At 53.3% G+C, this 22,180-nt stretch overlaps 3 protein-coding genes across 11 annotated transcripts in view; 2 read left to right on the forward strand and 1 right to left on the reverse strand.

The window, feature by feature from the left end:
• Positions 1–1,566: 1,566 nt before the first annotated feature.
• MPST (mercaptopyruvate sulfurtransferase) lies at positions 1,567–9,609 on the reverse strand. 2 transcript variants are annotated; one of them, XM_019719651.3, is made up of 3 exons: positions 9,477–9,609; positions 5,343–5,967; positions 1,567–2,167 (listed from the first exon to the last, which is right to left on the reverse strand). In XM_019719651.3, the coding sequence occupies exons 2-3, from the start codon at positions 5,935–5,937 to the stop codon at positions 1,869–1,871; spliced, it is 894 nt and encodes a 297-aa protein (XP_019575210.1). In that variant the 5' UTR covers positions 5,938–5,967; positions 9,477–9,609; the 3' UTR covers positions 1,567–1,868. The 2 variants fall into 2 exon arrangements, with proteins under 2 accessions (XP_019575210.1, XP_019575209.1); XM_019719650.3 differs by having other exon boundaries at positions 9,379–9,491.
• TST (thiosulfate sulfurtransferase) lies at positions 9,561–17,083 on the forward strand. 5 transcript variants are annotated; one of them, XM_019719652.3, is made up of 3 exons: positions 9,561–9,696; positions 10,522–11,137; positions 16,631–17,083. In XM_019719652.3, the coding sequence occupies exons 1-3, from the start codon at positions 9,670–9,672 to the stop codon at positions 16,927–16,929; spliced, it is 942 nt and encodes a 313-aa protein (XP_019575211.2). In that variant the 5' UTR covers positions 9,561–9,669; the 3' UTR covers positions 16,930–17,083. The 5 variants fall into 5 exon arrangements, with proteins under 5 accessions (XP_019575211.2, XP_019575215.1, XP_019575213.1 ...); XM_019719656.3 differs by having other exon boundaries at positions 9,694–9,850; XM_019719654.3 differs by lacking the exon at positions 9,561–9,696 and adding an exon at positions 9,704–10,328.
• Positions 17,084–19,284: 2,201 nt separating this feature from the next.
• CIMIP4 (ciliary microtubule inner protein 4) overlaps positions 19,285–22,180 on the forward strand; it is a 31,909-nt gene continuing 29,013 nt past the window's right edge. For 3 of the 4 annotated variants that reach the window (XR_012494116.2, XR_016020716.1, XM_019719637.3), the window contains exons 1-2: positions 19,285–19,388; positions 19,462–19,550. The gene's annotated coding sequence lies outside the window, so the exon portion shown is untranslated. The remainder of the gene's footprint in view (positions 19,389–19,461; positions 19,551–22,180) is intronic. The other variant, XR_012494117.2, reaches the window with a different exon arrangement.

Genomic DNA, 22,180 nt, shown 5'->3' on the forward strand with positions numbered 1-22,180 from the left:
AAAAAAATAACAGTAACACTTGACATTTACTCCATGCCGGGCACCAAGCTAAACAGTTTCTATGGATTCTCATTTAATCCCCATATTGCTCAAGGAAGGTACAATTATTCCCATTTTAAAGATGAAGAAACCGAGGCGCAGAGAGGCTCAGCAGTGCAGCCTTGCATGGGGTAGCTGAGACAGAAACCAGATCAGAACCTTACATATCCTCTCCTTGAAGAGGCAAGGGCATTCCTGGGAGAGACCAGCATGAAAGGAAAGTTTCTCAGCTGCTAAACTTAGTCTCCAAGGGAAGGGCTTCCTCCACATTGGGACCCCTGTCTACACAGTTCCTGATGGCTCTGGTCAACTGTGTTATTTGCTCCTGCAGCAGTGGCTCTCAACTGGGGTGATTTTTGCCCTGCAGGGGAAATGTGGTCACATCTGGAGATGTTTTTGGTTGTCACAACTGAGCAGGTCCACTGGCATCTAGTGGGCAGTGGCCAGGAATGCTGCTAAACATCCCACAGTGCTCAGGACAGTCCCAGAACCAGGGTTATCTGGGCCAAATGTGCTGAGGTTGAGAAACCCTGAGCTAAAAAGATGGGATCTTGGTTGGTCCTTGTCTGAAATGCCTTCTTCCGAAGTACGTATTATTCCCCTTTTGCAGACGAGGAGGCTGAGGCTCAGCGAGATGGGGACTTACTTTAGAGCTCTTATTCAGAAAGCCGGGATTCTGTCCTGTTGGCTCCCGCCACCCCTGTGGACTTGGGAGACGACTCAGCATCATCAGAGGAAATGTGGTGCGGTTATAGGTGAAAAAAGAGTAAATTCAGAGCCAGGAAATCTGGGTCTGGTCCTGGCTCTCGTAAATCCATCGAGTGACCTTGGGAAAGTCACTGTACTGTTCCTGGTTTTTTTTTCCTTCTAGGATCCCCCCGATACTGGCTGACACTGGCCCTTTGCTACTGAGAGGGGCCTTTAAGATGTGGAGGGGTGACCCAAGAATGTGGGGCCTTCTCACATACTTCTGTCTACCTCTACACAGAGGACAAAGCCAGAGGGAGGAGAAGAGAGCCCCTACCCTCAGGAAGCCTGGGGGAAGAGGTTCTCATTGAGCAGAAAAGATGGACCCCCTGGGTCTGCCCACCCCCTGGCAGTTCCAGAGTCCAGCCTCCAAATGTGGACTCCTAGAGTCTAAAATTAGATTGTCCTCCAATTTGGCTAAACTTAGCCCTTTTCCAGTACATCCTGATGGGCTGGGAGAGGCCTCGTCAGACTCCTATTAAGTTTTGAACCCTTTTCTGTCTGGAAATGAGATGTACAGCTTACCCACTGCGGACCTTGGATGAGACTCCAGACATAGCATGGCAAGATTCACCTTAAATAGCCTGGAAGCCAGAAGGGAAACCACCAGCATCACAGGGTGGAAGACGGTTTGCTGGGGGCATTCTGGTTACAGGACTGAAAGGGCTCTGGGGCCCAGCACTGCTCAGAGGCAGGGACAGGATCCCCAAGACCCTCCGGAGCTCCCTTTGCTGGGCATGCCGGAAACACTGGCTCCTTAGGAAACCGAGGCAGCCCCAGTTAGAAGCATTTAGCACTTGGCTGTTTTATTTTCTCAACAGTAAAACAGAAGGGAGGTGGGGCCCAGCTCAGCATCATGTGGGCAGCTCCCCTTCCCCCTGTGCCCACCCCCACCTTCTCTCCTGCCTCCACTGGGAGCCCATGAGTCAACGGAACTCCTGGCCTCTGGGATGTTGTCCTATGTGCCACCTCAGTTGGAGGAAGAAACGCTCTCCTGGTCAAAGCAGCATCAGAACAAACAGGCGAGGCACAGATGGTGGCCAGGCGTTGGCTGAGCTTCCTGTGTCATGTCCTGCTCAGCTTCAGCGGGTCTTCCCCCGGCCCTCGGAGATGACTTCCTCAGGCTGGGCACGCATGTACCACTCCACCCAGGCACCGTCATAGATGGCCACGTCGGGCTTCCCGCAGAGGTAGGCCCCCAGTGCCACATGGCAGGCTGTGACGCCGGAGCCACACGTGGCCACAAGTGGCTGGGATAAGTCCACTTTCTTGTCCTGGAACAAGCGGCGGATCTCCTCGGGACTCTTCTCCATGCCCTCCTCCGTCAGGAAGTCCATGAAGGGGATGTTCACAGTGCCAGGGATGTGGCCAGGTTCGATACCTGCAGCAGGAGAGGAGAGAACAAATACAAGGGCCATATGAATGGCCGCTGTGGTACTGACAGCCTCTCACGCAGCCATGGAGCCACTCCCCTGATAAACACCATCTCATGTGGTCCTCACAACTGGCAACCCACGCACGATTCACAGGCGGTCCCATTTTACAGACGGAGGAGCTGAAGTTTAGTACACCCAAGGTCGTGCATCTAGCAAATTGTTGGCTGGAATGTGAACCCCAAGACTCAGAGCCCACCAGAGCACACTCTGCCCCCGGTTTCCTGATGACAGACTATGTGCCCTGGAGCGACAAAGGTAAATAAGACCTGGGGACGGGCCTTGCATTCAAGGAGTTTGGATCTGGCAGGGCAGACTGACAATAACTGAATAATGACAAGTATGATGGGTGTTTCCAAAAGGCCCTACTGTGTGGCGCACAGCATAGATGATAATAGCTGGCATGATTAAGTGCCGACTTTGTACCTGGCACTGTTCTGAGCTCTGCATTTTCTTCTTTAATCTTCCTCAAAACTCCACAGGACAGAAATTACTACCCTCCCTTTTGCACAAATGAGGAGACAGACTAACTTGCCCAAGTTAGTGGGGGTAGAGAGACCCCAGGACCTCACTGCCTAGGTGGGGAGAGGTCAGGAAAGCTTCTCTGACAGGGCCCTGAAAGGTGAGTAGGATTTGGCCGGGTAGAGGGGTCTGGGCCATGGAGGCTGGGAGCATCCCTGGCAGAGGGGCTCCTAGAGGACACCGAATAAATAGCATGGTGTTTAGAGGGATTAAAGGTCATCGTGACAAAAGCGTACGTACGCAGTGGGGAGGCCAAGGCCCAAGGGGAAACCCAGGAGGATGGGCACACGTTAGCGGCCCTGGACAAGACTCAGAGCTCTGACATGACAAGGGGAAATCAGGCTTCCGTTTTCCAAAGAACCTGGGCAAGGCTGGAGAACCACTCATTAAGAGGGTCATCCCTTTACCTACATCTCCACAAACTTCCCCAGGGCTCCCAACACCTGTTTCATTTTCACCACTGTTTATTTTGTTTTCACCACCCCCCTGTTAGGCAGGTGTTACTAATATTCCTATTTTCACTATGAGGACTGAAATGTGGCCACAAAATACACCCTCACAGGCAACGACTCAAATCTCAGCCATTGGGACGCTAGGGTGACTTCTGCCTCAGTTTCCCCCCACAGTAGGGTGACACTCTTACGGGACTTTGTGTATAGACAGCACTCCGAGGCCATGGTGAGGTGGGACTGCATCACACAATTCCCACTTAACAGTCACAGAAACTGGGCTGTCAGAGACACTATGTAGAGACCATCCCAGAGCAAGGGAGCAGAGCAAGCTCTCAACCCAGGTTGGTTACTGTACAGCAGGGCTGTCCCTGTGCCTTGAACCCCACTGAGCAAAACAGGTTTCCTGTCCCTGCCAGAGCGATGTGGCAAATTTACAGGTGCACTTGGCCAGGCCTCAGGCTGTGGAGTGGGAATGATGAGAACAGTGACATTCTGCACTGGTTTAGATGCAGCCTTTACATGTACATAGATCAGCTCGGTCCACCTTGACAACGGGCCTGCTAGGTGTAGCTCCTATCTCACATTGCACGACGAGCAAAGCACCTCTGTAAAGAGCTATAACCACAGAAGGACATGTTAATTATGTCACTTCCCATTTCTTGAGTGTATCCTGTGTGTGTCAACACGGAACTGAGTGCTTTGCACACTTGCTGCCATTTGCCACTTGCCCCTCACCACATCCTTTGAGTTCTATGTTCTGTTCCCACTTTGCACAAGCAGAAGCTCCAGTTCAGAGATTAGATGACCTGCCAGGTGTCACACAGCCAGCGCGACCTGGGGCAGGGCTCTGAACCCAGGTCTGGCTCCAGCTTGCCCTGTGTTGCTCCACTCTCTGTCCCCACCCCTCTACTCCCCAGGGCTACGCTAAAGGACCCAATAGGCTTAAGGTGGCATCCTTATTAGGCTGAACTGCATGAAATTGCCACCTAGGTAGGTTAAAAAGTGGATATCAGCAATTTCACATGGTTTGACCTAATGTCAACATTGTTCTGCAGGGTTCCATGTGTCAGGGACCTTCTGCGTTTACCAAACCTCTTTGAGGCATCAACTCTGTGCCAGCTACTGGGTTAGCTTCAGAAGGCACTGTAAGCCAGGGTGTCTTTGCTCTCAGGCCATTCAAAACAGTGCCAGGACAAGGGGAGTCCTAGCAGCTCTGCTACCACAGAAAAGCTCCAAACCAGATTCGGGGGCATGGAAGTGCCATTCAGGGAGAGCTTCCTAGAGGAAGTGGCAAGTTCCTTATAGCCTCCCTGAAGCAGGCACAAAAGAAATGGCTGGGGAATTTCTGGCTGCTCACTGACATTAAATGTACAGGCTCCGGAGTTCAACTCTTGTCTGCGCTGCTTCCTGACATCTAGGGCAAGGTTGCCATTCTAAGGCTCCATTTCCTCATCTTTATGGTGATGGCAGCCACCTTGAGGGATCATTAAAAAGCTCACATCAAGTGGCCACTGACTCACCTGCTTTGTGGGGACCACTCAATGCCTCATACAGGGCTACCCTGTAGGCCCCTTGCCTGGGGGATCCAGCCCCAGGCAGAAGGTCCTGTCCCAACCCAGGCCAGCAACCACCCTTCAGTTTCTGCCCCACTCTGGGGAAGCAACCTCTATGTAGTGCCCCCTCTCTCCTACCCTCTGCCAGCTCTGGAGGGACTTCCCTTCACTCGGCGGCCTCAGTGTCCTCTCCCAGACTCCATTACCCTCAGGGATGGCGTAGACCTGATCAGGCCTCACCTCTCTGGGGCTTCTCCCAAACTGGGCCTGCTTACCACCCCTCCTATTCTGCAGTGACTCTTACACCCAGAGTATTGGGGTGAGGCTGCTTGGGTTCTCAAACTTATGCAGGAAACGCTGGGTTCCCGACAAATGTAGGTTAGTCACTGCCCCAAGCACAGGTACTGCTTGCCCCCAATTAGGAATAAAGCCAGTGGGGCTCAGAGAGTGAGGCGACTAGAAACCAAATCTCCAACCCCGACCCCAGACAGTGTCCCTTAAAGGCAAGGGCAGTGCCCAGAGTGCTCCTGACCCCGAGCCCGGAGGAGGGGAGGGCAGTGGGGGCTCCTCCCAGTCCCTTTGCCCTGCGCAGTTACCATCTCGAGGCTCAGGCTCCGTGCCCCGGAACCGGCCGGCGGCCCGGGCGTCCACCACTTGGAAGCGCCGGGATTCGAGGTTCTCCTTGATGTCCTCATACGTCTTGACGAAGGCGGGGTCCAGCGCAGCGCGGAACTCGGTGGGTACCACGCGGCTCTTTTCCGAGCTCAGCGGGAGGCCCTGGCGCAGCCAGTTGCGGAGGCCGCCTTCGAGCAGCGACACCGCGCGGTGGCCGAAGGCGCGGAACATCCACCAGACTCGTGGCGCCGAGTAGAGGCCCTGATCGCTCGCGTCGTAGACTACGACATGAGTGGCGGCGCCCACGCCCAGGTGGCCCACGTACTCGGCGAAGTGCGCCGCGCTGGGCAGCATGTGGTCGTAGGGCGACGTGCGGTCGCTGCACTGGTCGATGTCGAAGAAGGCGGCGCCCGGGATGTGGCGCTCGTCGAACTCGCGACGCCCGTCGCGGCCCAACTTGGGCAGGTACCAGGAGGCATCAAGCAGCTGTAGTGGCTGCCCTGCGCGCGGAGCCCGCAGCGCCTCGGCCACCCAACTCGCCGACACCAGCGCGCGGAAGAGCTGCTGCGGGGCCATGGCGGCGGCGGCGGTACTGGGGCTGCAGTCCTGTAGGACAAGGGAGTATGTCAGGAGGGAATCAAGGAAGAGGCTGGCCGGGGGCGGGAAACGCGCGCACCGAGGCTGGGACTGCGACAGGGGAAGGGGCAGGGGCAGGGCCGGGGGGGGGGGGGGGGGGGGAGGTGGAGCCAGGTAGGGCAGAGTCCAGAGAACGCAGAAAAGCGGCGGTGAACCCAGGTGCAGACTTCGGTCACCCGGGACTCCCTGCCCCTTCCCTCCCCCACCAGAACATACGCCCAGCACAGAGTGACCAAATGACCATGACCCCTGGAGAGGGCCAGGCGGGCCCTTCACCAGGGCTTACTGTTGATGGGGCACAGGTAGGAAGAGGGCTGGAGCAGGGTTAGGCCCTGCAGGGGCAAAAGACCTAGCCTCTTCCTAAGACGCACCCAGCTTCACTTGCAAACCAAGGATGGTCCCTGGTGAAACTCACTTATTCATCATTTACATAAGCAGCCTAATAGGAAGAGTAGCTGGAATCTCCCGGGTCCTTGCTGTGCACCATTTAAACCTCATGATACCTTAGAACAGGCAGGGTCTCCAGTATTTGTTGAGTGAGTGCCCTCAAGAGGTTGGGTATTGTTCTCACTGTTTTGGACTGGGCCACGGAGCCTCATGGACGTGCACTAACTTGACAAGGGTCAACAGCTGAGAAGTGGTAGCCCCAGGCTGTACACTAGACAGCCTGACTCCACAATCCAGACTTCTCATTGACATGCACTGTGCAGGCTCTGGGAATCCGGCAGTCAGATTTTGCCACCTGAGTCTGACCTTTCTCTCTGGACCTTCTTGTGGCAGCAGCAACAGTGACTTAGTGCCTCACTCTCTCTTCCCTCCACTGCTCTGTGGGCCAGCTGCTGAGGGTGTACCAGCCCACTGTGACATGTCAGCCCATAACCTTCCAGGGCTGAAACGCTCCCAATACGCTGAGCCCCTGTGCAAGCAGCCCCTAGTCCATTAGGTGGCTTTGTGCAGGTTGGAGAAGGGCGCCCCTTCTGCCAGGCAAAGGCAGAGTCCCCATCAGGGCACATGACAGGAGTGTGAGCGGCAGGTCAGTCCCCCAAACCTCCTCAGCTGTGTATCCCCAGTACAGGGCACAACCATTACATCCACGCCAGCCACGGAGGGGAAGGGGTAGGTAGAGAACAAGCATTTGGGGGAGGGCCCTGTGGGCCAGGCCACAAGCTAAGTATCACAGCCTTCAGTAGTGGGTCACAGAGGTGGTCAGGGGAAGCCTCTGTATATGAAGCCAGATTTGAACTCCTGAGGCTGGACGTCCTCCCCAGCTCCAGGTCAGTGATGACCAGGGACTAAGGAGTCCTGCGCTACCTTGTGCCAGCCCCCTTCCACCCTCTCATGTGTGGCTGGTGTTTAGGAAGCACTTTGTTCACACGGTTAGGCCCTGTGCTGGATACTGAGAAACTCTTGACTTTGCCAGGCCCTAGACAAAAACAGGCCACAGGCCTGCTTGAGAAACAGTGTAATTGAGCAAAGTCTGGAGTTCAGTGTGAGCAGAGGGGGCCACTGGCTCAGATGGGGGTGGGAGCAGAAGGGGTGGGAAGTCTTCCTAGAGCAGAGGGAAATCCAAACTGATTTGACTTTTTCAGGGGCCCTGGAAACCACAGTTTGACCTTCGGGATGTGGAGGCTGCCAGGGCGGCTTTGGCTAAGGGGCAATGTCAGTATCTGGTATCTGGGTTACACCAGAGCTAGCTAATGAGGGAATGCATGCAGCTGGCCCCTTCGTGAAGAACCTATTTGTGAATCACAATAGCCCCTGCCCTCTACCATTCTTGGGGCTCCCTCACTCCATTTAGAGTGAAACAACCATGGTTTGGGAGTCAGACCCCGCCCCCCACCCCAGTGCAAATCCCACTCTGCACCTTAACAAGTTACCTGAGGGTGGGCATGTTAGGCTCCCTGACCCGTTTCCATTTCATATAATGGAGCTTCCAAGCCTCACCTCTTTTAGAGAATATTAAATGAATGTAGAATGCCATCATGATGCACTGTATATGGCTAGTTTTAATAATCATTAAAAGCAGCTTGATAAAAATCCCATTATTTCTTCAAAGTTACACTCATAGATGGTCTTTGAACCAACATCAGCATATCTAGAATCTAAGAATTTCAATTTGGGTGGGACTTCAGAGGTCTGAGGTCATTCTGCTCCTCCCTCCCTCCTGGATTGGCAGTTCTCACAAAGGGCTGGGAGGTTGAGGGCCGAGGACTGAAGGGCGGGGCCTAGGACTGAAGGGCGGGGCCTAGATCCCTGTGTACTTGGCGGGCCTGGACCAGTGTAGCTGGGGTTGCTCTGGGAGTGAAGGGCTCCAGGACAGACAGGCACCCCCCAGGCCCATCTCAGGAAAGTACATACTGCACTAGGAGAAGTGTGAGCCCTAAGATGCCATCTGGGGTGGGGTGGGCCCTGGAAGAGCAGGGCTCCAGTCAGACTGAGCATTCCTCAAGGACTTCCCCCAGCTCCATCCTTCCTGGCACCCTCTCTGTGTCCCCACTGCAAAGCACAAAGCTCAGAGGATTCCATGGGTAAATGCTTATCAAAGTATGAATTCTTGCAACTTTGTGCGAGAATATAATTATTTTATAATAAATCGAAGTTTTAAAGGGGGATGAGAAAAGCGTTCCAGGCATGTTTAGTAATAGCATATGCAAAAGCTGAGTAGGGCAGCGCTATCCCACCAGCTTGCAGGAACCAGTTAGTCTTTTAAGAATTATGCCAACTGGTTGTTAAACACCGCCGTTGTTAAAAATTAAATGACATAAACTAACAAATTAAAAACAAGGGCAATTATTTTTAAAAGTATGAGGCTTCTGGAGGAGATTGGCAAGGTAAACAAAGGCAGCCGGGGCCACGTGGGCTTCAGATCTAACACAGCCTGGCCTCAACAACACCCGGCCTCTCTCTCTCTGGTCTTTATATAAATTTCTGGCCTGCTCAGCAGGATTGTTGTGGGAACTACGTAACATCCGCAGGAGCAAGTGCTTCCCCAAGCAGGCCCTGACAAATGTTAGTTTCATTTCATTCCAGCAAGTTCTTTGCCAGTTTCTCCTCCCGGCACCTCGGGGTCAGTCGGCCTCTTCCTGGCTTCTCTGTCAGGCTTTATTAGTCCTCCTCTCTCCCTTCCACTGTCGTTAGTGGCACCAGGCGGCCCCCCCAGGCCCCACCTACGGCTCCCCAACCGCCACTCACCCCGACCCCACCCTGCAGGGCGCCCCATGCTGTTGCAGGCAGCCATCCTTAGGGCGAATTCCAGAGTGCTCCTTTCCTCCCAGATTGCAGCCCCCTCCTCCGCTCAGGCCCTGCGGGGGAGCCCAGCGCCGCGCACCCCAACTATTGGCCTCCCCCAAAAGAAATCAAGCACGACGCCGCAGCAGTTACCCTGGTCTTGGGTTCCCGGCTTCCGGCCTCGGCCATGGCCCCCGCCACAAGGTGCCCCCTCCCCGCGCCCGCAGCTGTCCCCTCCTCCCGCCACCAACCTGCGGACAGCCAAAGGGAGGAGACTCGGGCACAGCCCACCGCCACGGCCACTCGGAGCCGCGGCTGCCCGCGCCTTCCACTGGCGGAGCCTGGGGGCCTCCTGCGCCGCCAAGTCCCGCCCCACGCTGCGCTCGTGCCGCCAGGTGTCCCCAGCGGGTCCTCGAGGGTTTGAGAGGAGCTGCGCGCCGGGTGATGACCGGGGGCTGCCGCGGCTGGGCGGTAGGCAGTGAGGGGCAAGACCCGCGGTGCGTGGTCCCCCCGCGGCCGGCAGCGCGATGGTTCAGACCGACCAGGGTGTTGCGGGCTCCGGGTTTAAACCGCCAAGTTCTCCAGCGGGCAGGGGCGGGCGCCACCTGGGCGGCGGCGAGGGCGAGTAAGTGTGGCCGGGTGGGGGCGGCGGCCAGCGCCCGGGCCGCTCGGGACTTGGGCCGCCCGCCGGTTGGGCCATCTGCGACTCAGGGTAGGGTCCCCGCGGCGAGGGCGAGCGCGATGCCCTGAAAAGCCCTGATCCAGCTGGGGCAGAGGGTACCGAGCTGGGGCTGGACTCGGTCATCCGGGGGACTGGCGAGCCCCGGCTGCCGAGAAACCACAGGAGGGTTTGCTAGACAAGAAGAGCGGGCCAGGGCGTGTGCAGGGCCCCAGCGAACCCTCCCCCACGCACTCACTCCCCTGCCCTCCCAGGAAAGGGGACTCTAAGCCCAAGATGCCATCTCCCCTTTCCTGGGTATATTTTCTCTGCTATTTTCTAACAGGATCTAGAGGGCGAGTTTTGCAACTTCTAGAGCCAACTCCCCCCTGGAGTCCTCAGAAGATCTTGCGGCTCAGAAGCTTTCGTGCGTGGGAGCCAGGAGGTGGGCGGGGCGGAGCAGGCTTTTCTTAGGGAATCTGCAGACCTACCCCACTGCACGCCCCAGCCGGTCTGGTTTGCTATAGACACGCCAATCCGAGGTGTTCGGTGGGGAAAAAGCTCCTCCTCCCCAGGCCCCATCGCGCCGCACACTCGTTCCTCATGCTTGGCTTTTTCCCGGTTCCTATCCGCGCCAGGTGACGCTTAGAGTTGAAACCATGGTTCATCAGGTGCTCTACCGGGCGTTGGTCTCCACTAAGTGGCTGGCGGAGTCTGTCCGAGCTGGAAAGCTAGGGCCTGGCCTGCGGGTACTGGACGCCTCCTGGTACTCACCGGGCACCCGGGATGCCCGCAAGGAGTATCTAGAGCGCCATGTGCCAGGAGCCTCCTTCTTTGATATAGAGGAGTGCAAGGATAAGTCGTCACCCTACGAAATGATGTTGCCCAGCGAGGCGGTCTTCGCAGACTACGTGGGCTGCCTGGGCATCAGCAACGACACGCACGTGGTGGTGTACGATGGGGACCAACTGGGCAGCTTCTATGCGCCGCGAGTCTGGTGGATGTTCCGTGTGTTTGGCCACCGCACAGTGTCCGTGCTCAATGGCGGCTTCCGGAACTGGCTGAAGGAGGGCCACCCGGTGACATCTGAGCCCTCGCGCCCAGACCCGGCAGTCTTCAAAGCCACACTTGACCGCTCCCTACTCAAAACCTACGAGCAAGTGCTGGAGAACCTCCAATCGAAGAGGTTCCAGCTGGTGGATTCAAGGTCCCAAGGGCGGTACCTGGGTACGGAGCCGGAGCCAGATGCCGTAGGTAGGTGTCCCAGTGGGTGGATGGTCCCTGGGGAGTAATTCCCACTGGAAGGATGGGGAGTAAGGATGTATGGATCTTCTTCAGGTTTTGCCCTCAGTTCCCCCGTATGTAGGCCTCAGTCTCCCATCTGGAAAATGAGAGGATAGAGCCAAACCTAAAGGCTCTGACGTGTGAGGACCTCCATGTGTCTTCCCATAGCTACGTGCTATGTAATAGGCAACCTAGCCTCCATATGGGATGGCATCAACACAGGTGACTGGTGACGTGTCCACCCCACACCCAGACACTAGCTCCCCCACATGCCCAAAGGTATGTTCATGAGCCCACACATGCATAACTGTACAAAAGCCTCTCAAGGACACAGCTTCTCAGGGCCTCTGTTCACCAGCAACCCTTATGGACATTAACAGTGCCCTTCCCCCAGCACCCCTCTTCCTCCAGCTCTCCCAGGCCTCCTGACCTTTCCAAACAGCTGCAGCCTGTCTGCAGAGCTATAACAGCAGCTACCATTGCACGCTAAGCACTTGACATTGCATGTTCTCATCCAACAAGGCTTAATATCCCCATTTTAGAGGGGAGGAAACTGAGCTGCCAGGATATTAAGTTACTAGCTCAGTTAAGTGGCAGGGTCAGGATTTGAACTCAGCACTGCCTAGTATCAAACCAGTGCTCCAAACCCGCATGCACTGCCTTTTTGCCCACCCCCACCTTGCAGGGCCAGGAGAGAGCCACCTCTACTAGGTATTAGCAGGGAGATGGCATGTGAGTCCTTCTCCTGTGGATGACGGGGTGGCCTGGAGGATTCCATGCTTCTGGGGGTGGGGGTAGTCTCAGGAGAGGAAATGCTGAGTTCTAGAACCTCCTAACAGACCAGAGGTCTCACCATTACTCCTGCTGGGCGCCCTCCATCCCTTGCCTGGATACCTCTGGTGGCCGGGACCTCACTGCTTGGGGCCCCTCGTGGACCAGGCTGCCCTGAGGCCTCATCATCAGTGGCTGGCATCTCCTGGGCAGTGGCTCTGTCCTTAGTCAGAGCACCTCTGTAGAACCTAACTCTTGTGCAACATTTTGCCTAACTTGTTGAAAAATATTTCTTTCTTTCTGTGTCTCTGGAGAGAAAACTCTGTGAAAGCTGTTTATTTCCTTTCACAGAGACCTGTCAGCTGGAGGTCCTGACAGGTCACCTCATCGAACAGAAGGGAGATTGAGGTACACAGAGGAAGGGGTGGGTCAAGGCCACAGGGCTAGATAGAGCCAGGAAAACGCAGTGAGTGCTCTGCCCTCCCCATCATGGTTTTTTCCAGGCCCCATGTTTTCCTTGTCCAGCTTCCTCTCCGAAGGTCTGGAGTTGAAGATTCAAGTTTGTTTGGCACCTTCCAGAGATTCCTGACACAGAACTCCCACAGCCCCCCTCTTGGCCTTGGTTCAAGACGCCTTTTCTCCTTGGGACCTAAGCCACCACTGGGGGAGGAACATGGAGTTGTTCCCCTCACTGTTTTCCAGCTTTGTCCCGATGCAACGTGAGAATAAGTGAAGGGAAAGTTTCCAGATGCCAGACCTAGTCTCCTCACTCCCATTTTAGAGATGAGGACACTGAGGCTCAGAGAGGGGAAAGGGCCTGCTGCTGGCAATACTTCTGGGGGCCCTGCATTCTCAAATCCCTCCTCCTTTCTGTGACCCTACTTCCTCCTCCTCCAGATCCCATCTGGAGCCCAGCGAGCTTGATCCTGGTGAAGGTCGGCCCTTTGTGGTGGGACCTCAATCCAATTGCTCCCTTATAAAATGAGAAGAATCATGTCAGCCCTACCCATCTGGGGGTGTATTCATTTAAATGCAGCGTTACCTGGATGGGTATTTAGAGAAGGGTGAGGAACTATGCAAAGGTCAGGGCCATCCAGGAAGGCTGGAGGACGTGGCACTTCCCTTCCTCAGTTTCTGAGAGGCTTTTTGAAGGCCTCACGTACAAGACATTTTGGAGACACAAAGGCCCACGAGTCTCTGCTGAGTTCATGGTCGTCAGCTTGGGGTGGGATCAGGGAGGCCGCCGGTGGGCTCTGCAGTCCAGATGTAAAGCCCAGGGAATTGTGGGTGGCAGGCCCTGGACTCCCTAGAAGGAGTGACACCCCCCTCCCCCACTGGGGGAAGCTGGAAGCAGGGCCTTAGAAACCTGACAGCCACTTCCTGCGGACCTTAGGCAAGCAACTTCCCCTCTGGCCTCAGTTTTGTGCTCCCCGTACCTTTGGTCCTGTGTGTAAATGGGCACAAGGTGAGTCAGGCACCTGAGTTTATATCCTTGGGTGGCACCTAGGTGTGGCTTTGAGCAAGTCCCTTCACCTCTGAACCTTTCTCCTTAATGAAAACACGGCTCACCTTATAGGAGCTTGGGGGAAGGGAGACAACAGAGGTGGGAATTGATCCAGCTTTTTAATGTCTTTATCAACCTTATTATTCTCTTTTCCTCTCCCCTGGTGGGGTTGGGGGGTGGGGTGGGTAAGCGAGGGTGAAGAAGGAGGCCATTGGCTCTTAATAAGCACTTTTATTTGTAAATGTCTACTCTTGACATATTCTTCCTGACAGCTACAGCAGCCCTGCACAGGGAGGCAGGCGGAATTGGTCTCACTTTGGAGGTGGGGAAAGGGAGCAGAGACTTCTTTAACGAAGCAGAGTGGCCAAGACTTGACCTCAGTCGGCAGGCATCAAAGTGGGGCTGTTTCCTTACACTGTGTGTAAGCAAACATGGGGACAGGGAGGATAGGTCCCAGCTCTGTGGTGTTAGGGTGGCCCCTCTGCCTGTGTCTCCCTCACAGTGCTGGGGGCTGGGGCTGGGGGGTAGGAGGAGGCTGGAGGGTGCTGAGCTGCCTCCCAGTGGGCAGGGTTGGAGGCTACCCACTGGGGCTGCCTGCACTGCATTCCTTAATGTCTTTAGGAAGAAAGCAAGAAAGAGCCAAACAGGTTTTCCTGGCCTTGAAAACCCACACTTATCAGTCCTCTCACCAACTTGACTGGTGTCTTCTTGGCCAAAGCTGGAACACAGAGTCCCAGACCTCTGAGCAGTTGAGGAATATGAGAGGTCGTCCCATCCATCCCCCTGCCTCAGCCCCCTGTTCCAGGAAGGTTCAGAGTGGTTAAAGAATACAGGCTCTGGGGTTGGGCAGACCTGACTTCACTTCTCAACATGTGTGCTGTGTGTCCTGGAGCAAGTTACCTCACCTGTGAGCCTGGGCTCCCCAGAAGTGCCGGGAGGATAATCTCCCCTGCTTTGTGAGGGTTAAGGAAGATAAAGCTCTGGAGATAACTCACTGTCTGGGGGCCTAATACCAGAGGTTATGAGCATGGTGGCATGCGTACTGGGGGGAGGGAAAGCCGAGCGTGCAGCTGGAGCTGGACTTTGGAGAAGAGCAGCAGGAGCTTCTGCCCCCAGCCTTTCCTCTACTTGGCTGTTCTTCGGGGTTCTCAGTGTCAGGTTCATCCTGCCATCCCCACACACAGGCAGTCAGTTCCTGCTCATTTAAATTCCTCCGACAGGCCCTGAGCCCTAACTGGCTGGCAGAGCTATAAAGCAGCACCCCACCTCTCAAGGCTAGCCTAGTGTGGGAGGCCAGGGTCTGCAGAACACCCCCTGACCTCACTCCTAAGAGGTGCCTTTTATATAATCAGAAGAAAACAATGAAGCTGTTTCATGGGGTGGAGGGAGAAAAACAGCATTCAGAACCCAACAAATGCTTGTGCTTTTCAATGCACTAAATCCAGCCCACTGCAGGGATCTTGAACGTTTTAAAGCTGGGTTTCTTGGCAAAGAACAACAACCTTGAAGCCAACAGATGACTTGTTCCTCGTTGGGAGGGTCAGCACACATCCGACCTCAGATTAAAGTTTCCAGACAAAAAGGTGAAACCTCCACAGGAAGAAATCGCTATAATTTTATAAGTTTGGGAATCTATTCAATTAAAGGAACTCTTAACTCATGCCAGCGGATTTCGGAATCCTCTTTGACCTTGGGTGAGGAGAATGTGATGTTGCTGGCATGATTGCACACCTACTGTGTGCCCAGGGTCATTAGGGGCTTTTAACTACAGTAGCTAACCCCCACAAGCCTGTGAGGTAGGTGGGGTTATCTCCTCGTATCACTAGGTGCAGGGCCTGGTTGGCTGCACACTGCCCCAGTGTGTGCCCTGGTCACTGCGGTCACATCCCCTCTGTGCTGTCCACCATGGTCCTCCCCTGCCCCACAGTCCAGGTTTAATGGGGCAGTGGGGAATTTTGGAGGAAGGGGAGCCCAAAGTGATACCCGAACCTATCTTGGGCCCCATTCCTAGTGCCCAGTCTGCCAGGGTGTGGGGTGCTTGAGGAACAAAGGAATGACCTAGGCATGCTGGGTGCTAGACCAGGTCTTGGCCCTGCGGGTGACACGAGCTCTGGCTGTGGCCCAGTCCATTTTGCCCAACTTGTTGGCTTTTCTGAAGTCAGAATTGGCAGAGGGGATGCACTGGGTACAGTTTTGGAATGAACCCCAAAGCCAGCCTAGACCCCCATTCTGCATCCATCCAAGCCTCTCAGGGTTGCTTGGAGGGGCCTGAAGAGACGGACCACACTGCCTCCAGTCTCACCTACCTCCAGGGGTGCATGGGAAGTGGTGGGAGTGACAGCACCTGAGGGGTGGGCCAGCCTCAGCAGTCAGTGCCTTACTCCTGACAACAGCCTGGCACCTGTGACTACTCTCTTTCCCATTTACTAATGGGGCAACAGGCTCAGAGATGTGATGTGACTTGCTTAAGGTCACCTGTTGGTAAGTGGCAGAGCTGGGATTTGAACTTATGTCAACACCAAATCATATGGTGTTTCCACAGCTGTGTGATTAGCAGAAAACCCGGTGACTCTGTGTAATCCTGGGTCTGCCTTTACCTCCCTCTGTGGCCTTAGGGGGGGCATTTCATTTTGCAAACCTCGGTGTGTTCATCTGTAAAATAGACTGACCTATTAATGAATTATGTGGTTATCTGTTTAACATCTATCTTCCATCTAGACCATACTCTCCCAGACAGCCAGGGCCGTGTTTTCAGTAGTTGGCACAGCACGTAGCAATCACATTAATCGTCTCATTTGCTGTCTGAACAATCCTATGAGATGGGTCTGCACCACTCAGCCCACTTTACAGGAGAGAAAACTGAGGTTCAGAGAAATGAAGCAATTTGACCAAGGTAAAGGTTAGTAAATGGTAGAGCTGAAACTCATATCCCCATTTTCTCTAGCAGGTATGATTTTGGACATTCCTACTTCAAGGCATGTTTTGGGGGAGGGGACATTTTGTCTTAAGTCATGAGCATTGACTGTAGGTATGTCCAGGAATAAATCAAGATCTGAGAAGAGCAAAGATGTTATTTTTGTTTGCGAAATCCCCTATCCTTACAGCCATGGCTGGTTGCGGCCTCCAGGCCCCACTTACCGCGCTCTCCACCCCATGCCTTCCTAACCCTGTCCTTCCCTTTGTCCCAGGACTGGATCCGGGCCATATCCGAGGCTCGGCCAACATGCCATTCATGGACTTCCTGACAGAGGACGGCTTGGAGAAGAGCCCAGAGATGCTCCGTGCCATGTTCGAGGACAAGAAGGTAGACCTCGCAAAGCCCATCATCGCCACATGCCGGAAGGGTGTCACCGCCTGCCACATTGCCCTGGCGGCCTACCTCTGCGGCAAGCCTGATGTGGCCATCTATGATGGCTCCTGGTCCGAGTGGTTCCACCGGGCCCCCCCGGAGACCCGTGTGTCCCAGTGGAATGACAGGAAGGCCTGAGCAGGGGGCCTCTCCTCCATTCGCCCATTTAGTGGCCGCATGACCTACAGTTGGCTCCCCCTGCTTCAGCAAAGGAGAGCGACAAGTTTTAGAATTGCTGTGTAAAGCGCTCGTTTCCCCCAACAACACTGGAATAAACGTGGCCTTTTCTGACTCTCTGTGTCTGCCCATTCTTGGCGCCCACACTTTCATCTCCTTCAGATTCCTGAGAACCCCCCAAGGACAGACTCCGTAGCAATGGCCAGCTGGCGAAGCCAGTCACACTGAGGACACCACTTTGTTATTTAGTTTTGTCAAAGGAAGCCACCCATTGTCCCATGTCAGGTGGAGCATGCTGGGACCACCTGGAAGGGGTACCAGGAAACAAGAGAGACGTGAAAGCATAGCTAGCCAGGCATCCACCCTCCACTGTAGGCCCAGCTCTCTGGGTGTGGGAAAGAGGATTGGGGGCCGCTGCTCTTCCAAATGAGTGTTCAAAGACCTGTCACACAACACAGGCCCTGGGGCATCAGTAGAGGGACGTCAGAAGCAAGCTGAAGGGGTGTAGTGCCACCTTAGGTGACCTTCCTGGCTCAGAAAAAGACCCTCTGGGGAGTGATGGGGGAGGGGATGGAGAAGTAGCTTCAATCCCTGGGAGACGGTCTTAGAGCTCTGGCAGTGTGAACCGGAAGCTGCAGTAGAAAAAAGTCACCTAAGGGACTGGACCCATATGGCTGTTTTCCAGTTTTCCAGAAACAGGCTCTCTAAACCCTCCTTTGGGGCAATAGGATGATTCCAGACCTCACCTACTGGGGGTTCCCTGCTCCCTGCTGTCCAATTTTTAAAGAAGTTCTACTGAGGGTAAAATGCTATCAAATAGCATCGCATGCTACAGAGAAACCGTTTGTGAAATGATTCATGAAAGGAAGAGTCAATTGATGCAACAAACGTCATTGTCTCATATTAAGAAGTTGCCACAGCCACGCAACCTCCAGCAACCACCACCCTGGTCAGTCAGCAGCCATCAACAGCGAGGCAAGACCCTCCACCAGCAAAAAGATTGACTCAGATGATGGTTAGTATTCTTTTTTGTTTTTAGTACTAACGTATTTTTAAATTAAGATGTGTGCATTGTTGTGTTTTTTTTGACATAATGCTATCGTGAAATTAATAGAGTACAGTATAGTGGAAGCATAACTGGGAAACCAGAAACTTCATGTGACTTGCTTTATTGTGATGACCACTATTGCAGTGGCCTGGGACCGAACCTGCAGTATCCCCAAAGTTTGCCTGTACTGTTATGTGCCAATAGGTAATTAACACAGGGGACAAGAGCAAAAACAGGAGACCAGTGAAGAGTCAAGTGTTTTAACCCAGGCAAGAGGTGGTGGTGGTTTGGGTTGGGGGCCAAGGGGAGATGTGGAAATGGTCAAGGGGTCCGAGTCTGGTGTACTTTGAAGGACTTGCTGATGGATCACTTATGGGGTTAGCTTAGAGTTAGAGGGGACAGCTCTCTGTGCCAGGCAATGTTCTAGACATTCACAAAAATGCCTTCATTCAGTCCTCACACTTACCCTTGGAGGTGGGTTATACTGTTTCACATAGGAAAGTTCAGCTAAAGGACTTGGCCTGCATCGCTCTTCTAGTAAGTGGCAGGCCCAGACTCTGAGGACCCCACATTTAACCACAATGCTCTCTACCTCCTGAGGAGATCCTGAAAAGCTGGGCATACAGGAGGCATTCCCTATATCCCACCCCTGCTGAGCAACAGCCAAAAAACGACTGAGCTGCTGCTGGCACCAACTACAGACGTCACTTAAGTTTATTTAATCTTCTGTAGCCCTTATGTTTCAAGAGGAGGAGAGTAGACCCTCACTGTCCCACCTCTGCTCTAATTTTACTCCTTGGTCAACCGATCTGTTGACCTCCAGCTCAGATAGCTCCAGGTGAATCTTTCCCTCCCTTCCCCACTCCCTTTGACCTATATGCTCACAAACACATCCATGCTTTTAATATTTGAGTCCTTTCTAAACTGTTGAACTCCTACACATCCTTCAAAATCCAGATCAAATGGCCCTTCTGTGAGCCCTGCCTTCTTCTTTCCTAGACAGAATTAATCACTCTCTCTGCTTAATCCTTTGTAATCCCAAGAACTTCCTTCCCACTCAGTGGCATCTGAGCCCTTTGTGTCTGGCACACAACCTGGCAGAGGGTGGGTGTTCAAGGGACATTTTGCCCTCTCAGTGCTGGCTTCCCATGACCTCTGTTCCCTAGAGTAGGCCTATCAGCCCGCTGAGGTAACAAAGCCCTGTGTATAGTGTCGCCATGGCAACTCCAATGAATAGCGAGGGAGGGCTGCTCCCTAGCAACCATCCACTGGCCTCCACCAGCAGTTGTGCAGTGCAGATCTACCCTCCTGGGCTTCAGCACACACCAGAGTGGGTCACCTGTTTTCTGACATTATGAAAGAGAGTGGCAAGGTCAGGCAGAGGCTTGCAGGGTGGGCTGGGAGTCTCTCATAACACAGATTTCATCTTCTTTCTCTCCATTCAGAGTTGCCTGTGAGTGAAGAGCGCCCGGATTGCAACTGGACCTCCTTTTCCTCCCTTCTTGACCAACATCTCTCGGGACCTTCTCTCCAGGTCAGAAACTGGCAGTGAAGCCACACTTCTGCCCAAGCCCATCCAGGCTGCTCCGGACTGGTGTTGCCACTTGGGCAGATGTGGGGGGGGGCTGCAGTGGGTACTTTAGGTGGGTGGCTAGGGATGGGGAGTGGGGGCAGGAGCTGAAAACTCACTTGAAAGGAGATAGAAGATGTGGGGGTTGGTTTCAGCACCATTTGGGTGAGGTCCTGTTTCTTTCCTGAGCCTCAGTTTCTCCATCTGTGAAGAGGGTGAGTTAATACTTTCTCTGAACAGCTCACTGAGTCTTTGTGAAGATAGACTAATCTACTAGACTGCATAACAAATCACCCCAACGCGCAGTGGCTCAAAATAACAGCATTTATTATCTCACAGTGCCTGTGGGTCAGGAACATATATGCAGCTTCAATGGAAGCTCGTCTCAGGTTCTCTCACAGACTGTGCTCAAGTTGCTGTCTGGGCTTCAGCCTCGTCTCAGGGCTCACTTAGAGAAGGCTGTCTTTCCAAGGCCATTCACAGGGTAGGAATATTGAACTGCAGGCCTCAGTTCCTCACATGTTGCTGCCCACCCTCTGTTTCTTGCCCTGTGGGACTCTCCAGATGCTTCCATCAGAGTGACTGAGCCAGAGAGAATGTGAACAAGACCCAGTCACAGTCTTTTATAATCTCCTCTTGAAAATGGCATCCCTTCATTTTTGCCATATTCTCTTGGTTAGAAGCAAGTCAATAAATCCAGCCCACACTTGGGCGGGGGGTGCAGGGGAAGGTGCAGTGGAATTACTCAAGTGGGTGAATGCCAAGGAACAGGGGTCACAGAAGCCATGTCACTAGCCCACCTCTAGACTCAGATGACATACGTCTCTTCCACGTGCAAATTACATTCACCCCTTCCCAAGATCTCCAAAAGTCTCATCCCATTATAGCATCACCTTAAAAGCTAGAATCTGGACCTATAAATCAGGCCCAGGTGTGGATGAGATTCCTCGGGCGTCATTTCTTTCTTGAGTTCATTCCTTCTCCATCAGTAGATCTGTGAAAATAATGTGCCTGCCCTGACCACACCTGGCTCACAACGGTGTGGCAGGCATAGGAGAAGAGCTGCAGACATTCCTATTCAAAAACGAGGAAAATGGAGAACACAAAAGTCAGGAGTCACTGGTCCATAGCAATTCTGAAATCCAGCCAGGCAAATGTTGGGTTTTCCTTATTAGGTTTCAAACTGTGCAAGTAATTCTCCATGGCTCTCAGCTCTGCCCTATGAATCCTTGCTTCTGCCCCCTGTAGCCCCTTTTAAATACAGGGCATGTTTGCAGCTGAGTAATTTTCTCAGACTACTATCTGCCAGTAGAATTTGGGAGTCCACCATTTTCATTTTGTACTATATGTGTCCCTTTCACTCCAACCTGGTGGTTTTTTTTGCCAATACAGTTTTCTCAAACACTGTGACACTCCAGAGATAAGTCTTCTCCACTGGCACTGCAGCTGAGAGATGGCACTTTTAAACTTCTGAAGAGGCCCTATTATTCCATTAAGAGAATATGTAAAGCTTATTTTTCATCTCTTTTAAGGACCCATTGTGTGACTGGATAATATTCTGATCCTTTCAAGGTTTTAACAAAATGTTGTACAGTCACACCCTTGGCTACAGTTTCCGGATATAATGCTCTGAAGCCACTTCTTAATTTTAGCATCTTTTGGCATCTGAAGAGGATGAGAATGTCTAAAACTACTAAGTCCTGCCTCCTGTTTCTTTAACAGTCCCTTCTTCCGTTTCTCTCCTCTTACACTTCACTACAAGCAGCACGAAGAAACCAGGAGGCACCCTCAGTACTTTGCTTGGACCTCTCCTTAGCTAGATCACCCAGTTAGTCACATGCTCTGTGTTCCACAAAACTGGCAGTGACAGCGACGCTAAGTTTCTGTCACTCCATAACAAGGACACTTCTCCAGGTTCTAATAACATTTCTCTCACTTCCTTTGTTGCCTTCAGTGGCAGCATCCTCCCGTCTATATTTCTACTAACAGTCTGTTTAAGGCAATATAGGCTTTTTCTGTCATGTTTCTTAAAATCCTTCCAGGTTCCACCCACTGCTTGGTTCCAAAGCCACTCTCACATTTTTAGGTATTTGTTACAGCAGCACCCCATCCTTGGTACCAAAATATATATTAGTTAGCTATTGCTGCATAACAAATTACCACAAAGCTTAACAGTTTAAAACTATGCTCAAAAAGGGACACATGTATGATTTCACAGTTTCTAAGGGTCAGTATCCTGGGTGTGGTTTGGCTGGGTCTTTTGGCTCATGGTCTCCCACAGGCTGTAATTAATGTGTCCACTGAGCTGTGTTCTTCTATGAAGGCTCAACTGGGGAAGGATCCACCCCCAAGCTCATTCAGGTGGCAGGATTCTTTTAGTTCTTTGATACCTGTTGGACTAAGAGTCTTTGTTCTTTATGAGCTGTTAGCCAGAGACTTGCTCGGTCTTTATCACCTGAGCCCCTCCATAAGGGCAGCTTAAAACGTGGCAGCTGCTTCCATCAGAGCCAGCAAGCCAAGGAAAGCCAGAGAAAGAGTATGAACAAGACCGAAGTCACTAATCTAATCTTGCAAGTGCCATCCTCTTACTTTTG

This window comes from Rhinolophus sinicus, chromosome 1 (genome assembly GCF_057876585.1).
Source record: "Rhinolophus sinicus isolate RSI-liver-muscle chromosome 1, RSI-T2T, whole genome shotgun sequence".
In the NCBI taxonomy this organism is placed as follows: domain Eukaryota; kingdom Metazoa; phylum Chordata; class Mammalia; order Chiroptera; family Rhinolophidae; genus Rhinolophus; species Rhinolophus sinicus.

What these genes read in the sequence shown, in the direction of transcription:
- MPST (XM_019719650.3), bottom strand. Translation starts at nt 9,414, where the DNA reads ATGGCCGAGGCCGGAAGCCGGGAACCCAAGACCAGG. An exon ending in GCCGGGAACCCAAGACCAGG is followed by an intron (nt 5,968 to 9,378) that starts GTAACTGCTGCG and finishes CTTGTCCTACAG; the next exon opens with GACTGCAGCCCCAGTACCGC. An exon ending in GGAGCCTGAGCCTCGAGATG is followed by an intron (nt 2,168 to 5,342) that starts GTAACTGCGCAG and finishes CTCCTGCTGCAG; the next exon opens with GTATCGAACCTGGCCACATC.
- TST (XM_019719652.3), top strand. Translation starts at nt 9,670, where the DNA reads ATGACCGGGGGCTGCCGCGGCTGGGCG. An exon ending in GGGGCTGCCGCGGCTGGGCG is followed by an intron (nt 9,697 to 10,521) that starts GTAGGCAGTGAG and finishes TATCCGCGCCAG; the next exon opens with GTGACGCTTAGAGTTGAAAC. An exon ending in GCCGGAGCCAGATGCCGTAG is followed by an intron (nt 11,138 to 16,630) that starts GTAGGTGTCCCA and finishes CCTTTGTCCCAG; the next exon opens with GACTGGATCCGGGCCATATC.